The sequence below is a fragment of the Rhincodon typus genome, unplaced genomic scaffold (assembly GCF_021869965.1).
Source record: "Rhincodon typus isolate 14 unplaced genomic scaffold, sRhiTyp1.1 hic_rhity00002606, whole genome shotgun sequence".
NCBI classification, from domain to species: domain Eukaryota; kingdom Metazoa; phylum Chordata; class Chondrichthyes; order Orectolobiformes; family Rhincodontidae; genus Rhincodon; species Rhincodon typus.
The window spans coordinates 16533-25000 of record NW_025968244.1 but is presented as its reverse complement, the minus strand read 5'-3'; the positions used below and the strand labels follow the sequence as shown (position 1 = coordinate 25000).

At 39.6% G+C, this 8468-nt stretch overlaps 1 protein-coding gene across 1 annotated transcript in view; it reads right to left on the bottom strand.

The window, feature by feature from the left end:
• Nucleotides 1-4551: 4551 nt before the first annotated feature.
• Nucleotides 4552-8468, bottom strand: part of LOC109914849 (spastin) — a gene marked incomplete at its 3' end in the record, with an annotated part of 17531 nt that continues 13614 nt past the window's right edge. The window contains exons 5-7 of the mRNA XM_048593282.1: nt 6361-6440; nt 5241-5283; nt 4552-4631 (exon numbers count right to left, since the gene is read on the bottom strand). Of these exons, the coding sequence (XP_048449239.1) occupies nt 4552-4631; nt 5241-5283; nt 6361-6440 (203 nt within the window). The remainder of the gene's footprint in view (nt 4632-5240; nt 5284-6360; nt 6441-8468) is intronic.

Genomic DNA, 8468 nt, shown 5'->3' with positions numbered 1-8468 from the left:
ATGGGCCAGGGAACCCGTTCCTGTGCTGTACAGTTCTAGGTTCTATGTTCTATAAAAGCAAGCCTGAATGTTTAGGAGAAGGGAATCAGTAGTTTGGATGAGAGGTATGAGTATTGAGTAGCTTGTTAAAGGAAAAATGTGAGGGAATTAGAGATAAAAGTTTAGGCGCTAAAAGCTTAGTGAATGCACAGGCAAGATCCAGACAGCCAGAGTGAGGGAGGGAGGTTGAGTCAGACTTCACACTTAAAATAAACAGGTTTTTTAACTCTCACAGTCATTACATGATGAAGAGAAGACATTTCAATCTGGGTTGGTGAAAGGTTGGAGGGGAGGGGGGAGGAGGGAAAAAAAGGCAAAACCAACTGTCACCCTATGGGTTCTGCTGCTTTTTAATTGAATGAATGGATCAATATTAAAAAGCATCAGAAGAAGATTTCCCCAGAATCTTCAACTACATTAGCTATATTTCCATTGTATCAGGACTCATCTAATTAGCTGATCACCCAAGAAATCTTGCCATTGTTTCAATGTTGATATATATTGATTTTTGACCAACTTGCTATGTCCACATGCCATGCACTACCACACCCATCATCTTTATTCCAGAATGCAGTCAGGAATTCAGTACAATTGGAACCTTCAGTGATTTGTGGGGAATCCGGCTGATAGTGCCTCATTGGGGTCATTGTTCCAGTTTTCTCAGCCAGATTTGGAATAGTAGCGCCCAAGCTTGTGTTTTCACAAGTTACACAGGAACATAACCATAAATTAAAGCTACACTGTTAAACATGGCCCTTTCTGGACCTCCAGGCTCTCCAATGTTAACACAAAGCAATAACACAAAAGGGGACTGAACTGTCTGGCCTTTAATGGCCAAAATCTGGGCATCTTTGCTGCTAAAAGTTTTACTTAAGAAATTCATGGGGTGGCTTCTGGCTACGAAGATGATTGCAGAACATAAGATTTAGAGGCACTCCACTTACACCATTTTCATCAATTTCAATCTGAGTAATGTTGGCATGTTGAATAAGTTGAAAGCTGCGGGTCCAAGCTTAGAAAGAAGTACAAGATTTGCCACAGAGGGCATAATAGATTTAAAACTTATAATTCTATTCCTTCCTTTTTGGAAAAAAAAAGAGTATAGCAAGGTTGTCAACTGTGTAATATTTTATCAACCATAAGGGATGATTTCAAAATGTTTTAATAATTCTGAAAATGTCACAAAAACTTCTTTTTTTATGAGCGGTTTTGATTTTTGCACTTATCATGTTAAGCAATTAGTTAACAGAGGGATGAGATCATGGGTGCCTTTACATAGTACCATTTGAGGTTATCCAATGAGCAAAGGAGAAGATCAGAAAATAGGGACAAGAGTCCACGCCAGTCCTTAATTATATTCCATCATTCAATTAGATTGCTATCCAATCAATCATTGCTAATCTATATCTTAACTTCATCCACCCGGTACAATGGACATTTATCTCAATTGTTGGTTAACATTGAAAGCTGGAAACATTAAATTGTCAGACAGGACCAAATAGGGAGAGTCTACTCTGAAGTACACTGACTCAAGGTGAAAATGTCTAGAGAAGGAATCAATCTCACTAAGCACAGCACTCCAAAATCCCCAGTCAAGGGTCTAGACTGAGATATTAGCGAGAATGCCTGGTACTATGAAAAGGCCCCATAATTTTGAAAACTAGACACAAACTTCCTTTGCACAAAAGGGAGAAACCAGAAAGCCACAAGCCAATCAGTTTGATATCAATTGTGAGGAAGTTATTGGAATCTGCTGGTGACAGAATGACCAAGTCTTGGATTAACTGATCAGAGACAGATTTGTGAAGGGTACTAAGGTTTCATCAATCTAGTTACATTTTTTGAGGAACGCACTGGTACATGGATAATAGCACTTAATAATGTTCTGTGAAAGAGAATAGCTGCGAAAATGAGATGGTGCACAAACCTTAGTACTTAGATGGGCAATTATTTGGAGGTAGGAGATGAGAAAGTGCGATAACAGGATTGTTCACCGACACTGACAACCGGTATACTCCGCAGATCAGTTCTCGGATCTCAGCACCAGACAAGATATTATTTGATAGTAAGCATCAAAAGGGACAAGTCATGCCAGGAGAGCTCAAAGCTGTGGTGCACTCCCCTTGCTGTATGTAGGAAGATAGGCACATTTCCTGTGCCCAGGAGTAGCAAATATGCAGGAAGCATCTCCAACTACAACTCTTGGAAGCCTAGGTTTCAAGCTGGAGCAGCTGGTGGTGACACTATGGGGCATCTGCAAAGCTGAGAAAATTGTGAAAAGCTTGCAGGAAGAGATGGTCACACCACAGGCTGAAACCCCACAGGCAAAAGAATGGATGACCCTCAGGCTGAGTAACAGGACTAGACAGGCAGTGCTGAAATCCTCTGTGACCATTCCTCTGAAAAACAGATATACTGCTGAGGGGGAGAATGGCTCTCGGGAAAACAGCAACAGCCAAATTCATGGCACCACTGTTCATTCAGCTACACACGTGACAAGCAAAAAATGTGGAAATTCAACAATCATAGGGGCTTCAATTATAAAGAGAATAGATAGACAACAAATGATATGCCAGAATGGTACATTGCGTTCCTGGTTTTAGGGTCAAGATGTCTCAGAGCAGCAGCAGTACATCCTTGAGGGGGCAAGTGAACAGCCAGTGGGTTGTGGTACACAATGGTACCAATGATATAGGATCGCATCCCTACTTTTTTTTTTAAGACGACTAAAAGCAGAATATAGGAAGCAAGCCAAAAACTAGGACCTCAAAACATTGGCCAAAAGATTTGTAATCAGCAAAGGTAGTGATCTCAGTGCTAGTGCCACATGCTACTTAGAGTAGGACTAGCAGGACATATTGAATGAACACGTGGCTAAAGAGATGGTGGGAGGAGGGAGGCTTCAGATTTCTGGGGCACTGGGACCAGTAAAAACTGGATGGGTTACATCTGGGATTAATACCCTAGGGGAACTATTTGCAAAAGTGGTTAGGGGAAGGTTTAAATTAGATTAGCAGGGGAATGGGAATCTATGCTAGAAGTCAGCCGAAGGACAAATACAAAAAAAGAGAAAAAGGGGTATAAGAGAAGTGATGGGCAGAATCAAGGGCCAGAATCAAGCAAGGCCAACAGTAAAAAGAAAACAGTGGGAATGGGACAAGGAACATTAAAAGGACAAGGCTTGTGCCCAAATGCATGGAACACACAAGACAAAGTAGATGAATTAATCATACAAAGAGATGTAAATGCGTAGTTGTTATTACAGAGAGACGGCTGCAGGGTGACCAGGGATGGGAACTGAACATCCAGGGTTAGCATTTAGGAAGGAAAGACAAAAAGGAAAAAAAGGTGAAGTCACATTACTGGTCGAAGAGGATATAAACACAATACTGAGGAAAGTCACTGAAAGTAAATGGACAAGTGCAGCAGGCAGTAAAGAAGGTAAACTGTATGTTGGCAACAGGATTCAAGTACAAGCACAAGGATGTTTTGTTGCAATTATGCAGGGCATTGGTGAACCCACACTATGTGCAGTTTTAGCCTGCTTATCTGAGGAAGGATGCTTTTGCTATGAATGGAGTGCAGCGAAGATTTACCAAGTTGATTCCTGGGATGGCAGAACTGACATATATGTGTAGAGATTGAGCCAGTTAGAATAGTGGTCACTGGAGTTTGGAAGAATGATGGAACTCCTCAGAAACCTATAAAATTCTATCAGGACTAGACAGGTTAGATGCAAGGAGTCGTCATAATGGTGACGGAGTCCAGAATCAGGGGTTATAGTTTAAGAAAAAAGGGGGTAAACCTTTTAGGACTGAAGTAAGGAGAAATTTCACCAGACAGTGATGAGCTGGGGGAATTCACTACCAGAAAAAGTAGTTGAGGCTAAAACATTGTGTTTTCAAGGAGATAGATATAGCTCTTGTGGCTAAAGGGGTCATGGGATATTAAGGACGGGTGGGGGAAGAGCACACAAGTGTCAGCATGTGAGAGAGAGCACAAGCACACAAGAGAGAGTAAGCAAAAAACTGAAAGCGCGTCATGGTATTGAGCTCAACGATCAGCCATGATCGTAATGAATGGCAAAGCAGGCTTGAGGGGTTGGCTGGCCTACTCCAGCTCCTATCTGCTATGTTTCTATGTTTCAGAATGATCCCAGTTTATGTCAGATACTTGAAGAGGAGAAAATGTGTATACAATTGCTTTCATTGCCTCAATTTAGATGGTTGATGGATCAACTGATCAAGATTAAATGGACTTGATAGGGTAGGTAGAGGGGGATTATTTCCTCTAGTAGTGGAATTCAGAATAAGGGACCGGATTAAAGCCAGGTCTTTAGGAGTGAATTCAGAACAGCTTGATTTTGAGAATCAAATATGGTGCAGCTCAATTACAGGACTGCCAAAAAGTAAAAGTAAAAGTTAATAACGTGAAACAGAACAATGATGCCCTGAAAACTACTCTCACAGACAGACCATTTCAGCAGTTCAAACTAATTACAAAATTACTTACTTGGCCAAATGTTCAAGGTCCTTTCGACTTAGCGGATTCCCATGTTTGGCCAAAAGATTTGTAATCAGCAACAGCCGTGTCTGTGGAAGAGGGCAACAGGGAAAAAAAGATGAAAGTTGCTAATCAAAACTCGTCAGAAATTGAACAAACACAAATTATGCCATGTACTGTTGCTGTACTCCTTAGTTGGAGAATTTATGCAGTGAACACAGGGAGAGAGGGCTAAATTAATGAGTTTAGTAACCATCTTTTATTAGAATTGATTGGTTCCCATAATCAAGAACATAAAATCTTAGGTATGTTTACTCCAACCCAGTACTCCGAAGCTAGCACAACTTCCTTCAATCAACGACATCACTTAAGGCTCACAATTCGTCCGTGTACAAACAGTTTTGTAAGTCCACATTATGCATTTTATTTTTAGACAAAGTGTGAAACAAGCTTGTGAGGTGAGTATGAAAACAAGGTTTTTTTTTTAAAAAATGAGTGATCCAATAGTTAAAAGGTCATCCTCATATTTAATAGCTCAATTACAATAATATGGTTGGTTAAAGGGTGAGCCAAACTTACAAGATGCCCAGTCTCGGAAGCCCTGGCATCCTGCAGTATATGAGGGGGTTAACACTAGTGCATATTGATAAATACATAATTTAAAATCAGGCTAAAATTTTTGCAATGCATTCACATACTTTCTCATTTGGAAGTGAGACGAACACCCTCTTTGTAAAACGCCTGTAGGTGAGAAGAATAGAAATGGATGGGTTATTTGAATAATTGCACAAAATACATAGAATTTTTTTTGTAATCTTGATCAAGGTACATTGTAGAAGACAAATTAACTCACCTAAATTAACTTCATTATAAATTCAAGCATTCATAACCTTAAGATCATAAAATGACTCCATGGAACAAGAAGCAAATTGATCTACCTGTGCCTACACTTTTAAAGTGCTACCCAATTAATACCATGCACCTGTTCATTCCCACAGGCCATCAAATTGGTTTCTCTTCAAGCTTGAAGTTATTTCTGAGGTAAGCACATTGGCATGGTACAGCCATATGTGGAAAACTGTACAATTGTGGCCACAATGTTACTACAAGAAGCTAGCCCAGACATTGTGGACAAAGCTGAATTCAAACTGAGACAAGAAAAGTTTCCTGATACTGTTCATCTTCAAGTAGTGTCCCTTTTGCATCAACTGGAGAGCGCTAATAAGGTCTTGGTTTAATGTCTCATTGGGAAGATAGCACTTCTGACTGTGCAGTACTCATTCAGTACTGCACTATAAACATCAGTTTGGATCCTGGACTAAGATCTTTCATTTTGACTTGAATCCTCGTCCATGATTCAGGTAGTTGTGTTACAACTGAGCAAAATGGAAGGCAATTTCAAAAACATGGACAATTCAGGAAACTGTATACTATTGTGCCTTGGTTTGCTTTAACATCAGAACCTACAGAAATCAAAAATGCAGCACAGAGTTTAATTTAATGTAAAAAGCAGCTTTGTTAGTTAAGTAGCCACAAATGAACATTTTCATAACCATATTTTGTTTGCTGTAATAAAAAGATCCGATGTTCAAACACCTACTGATAGACTCACAGGCTAAAGACAATTCATTCTCCTAGGTTCACAAATCACTTACAAATAGAGCCACAAAGTATCTAATGTTCACATTCTGCCAAGTTCAATGACTTGCTTAGCTGCAGGAGTTCCATATAAATCAGTGAAATGCATATTTAAAAAACATGGTATTTTGCCTAAATTTGGCATCCCTAGCCTCAGTGCAATACAGGCACACAACTTACCTAAGGACAGCTTCATCTAGCTCCTGTGGCCTATTTGTTGCACCCATTACTAAAACTCTGTCATCCCCACTGGACTGCACCTAAAAATAAAAAGGAGAGATCTTGTCAGTGATTTATACCAATATATTCAGAAAGTGTTTTTTTGAATGGGCATTAATATGTTTCTGGTGATGTCCATGACATCTGAACATAATTGGAACTTGGACTCTCCTAATTTGTCTTTTGTCACTACTTTCCAGTAGTGACGAGTAAAAGATTCATCCTTCCATACGTTAAATATTTGAAAAAAGGCTTGCTTGATATTTCCATTTTTAACTACTTAATGACACCATGGAAAGTAATATAGGATATTCGAGATTCAAAATCATTCAGTGAGTGCCCATGGTTTCTTCCAGGTCATCAGCGAATGATGCCAAGCACTCCATTGCTGAGGAGGAGGAGCAGGGGGACGAATGATAGATATATTTCCTATTAGTCAGATATAAATCATGGTGTTTGCTATGTCAGAATTCAAAGACTAATAGGTAAATTTCCTTTTAAAAGAACAGATAAGTTGCATTGGGAAGCCTCTTCAAATTGGTCTTGAGATATGCATGCTGTTGGCAATATTCAGTACTCATTCCTTGTTTCCTGAGGTAATGATGTTGGACCTTATTCTTAAACCAGTGGTAGAAATTTAATGCAATGAAGGAACTATTAGGTTACTTTAGAAAGCAATTAAGAGTCAGCCATGTTGGTGCAGGGCAGATATCACCTATACACCAGATCAGTCGCAAATGATAGGTTTCTTTCCCTAAAAGGAGATCAAGTAAACCATGATCATTTCTACTGATACCGGCTTTTTATTACCAGGTTTTTAAAAGCTCGGATATCACAAACTGGTGATATCAGAGATCTCATTTTCTGGATTACTTATACAGTAACACAACCACTACCACCCACTTAAACTCACTCCAGAAGAATAAACGTATAGCAATGATTGGCACTAACTTAAGGTTTGCTTTGGTCCACAGCATTGCAGGTGACAGGCAACTAAGAGGGTGAAATCACAGTAGTATCACATCAATCCTTTTGAAGTTCTACACACACCCCATCTCCATGAGAACAGCAGAGTCATAAAGAGGAGTTTCAAGGGTCTCTGGTTACACAGCGAACAGTTGATCCAGAGAATGTGACAAGGCCTGGACTAAAATATCAAAAGTAATTTTCAGAGGCATTGACCTGTTGCTCACTGGAACAATTTGTGAAATAGGGTCCCCGTCATAGATAATAGAATGAGACAGTACTGATTAATTTAAACAAAATTAGATAGATAATTCACAGAATTTCCTTTACTGGTTTATTCTTTTCTCATTTACTCCAAGTTTACAGCTATGGTTTGATTTTTCTTATTCTGATAAAGAAGTTTAAGTAGACCAATCCCTCCCTCTCATTAACTACACTGTCCGCACTCGTGGACTTCAGAGTAAAAATCCGGAGAGACTGTAAAACAGGCTGCAGTATGCCATACTGCACAAGCTAACTGGGAACAAAGAATAGATCCAACATTCAAAACTAGATGCTGCAGCCGGTGAAACTGCCTCTTGCGTACAATTTCTGTTGGGAAATAATGGAGTTTGTTCACCCTTTCCAAAGAGGAAAGGGAAAGTACCGTTAGAATTGCTTTCTTTTATTGAAGTCAGCAGTGTTTAAGTTGAAGGAGGTGCACTGAGGAGAAAAGGAATGGTTCTGATCAGAGATATCGGAAATCCCAATCCCAATCCCAAATAATGTGTAGGGTATGGTTAAGACATTGCCTTCCTCTAAAACGGAATAAAATGAGGCTGCTGCAATTTAGTTGGAAACACGAGACAGAGCGGTCTTTCAAGGATTTAAAAAATTCCACAACTGCAATAAGCCAACAATTTGAGAAATGAAAAGATGCTAGACTGGAAAATGAATTAAGCCCATTAATAGGGTCAAAGTTAAATAAACTGCATTTCACTATGATAATAGAGGTAACAAGGTGTAGAGCTGGATGAACACAGCAGGCCAAGCAGCATCAGAGGAGCAGGAAGGCTGACGTTTCGGGCCTAGACCCTTCTTCAGAAAATTTTCTGAAGAAGGGT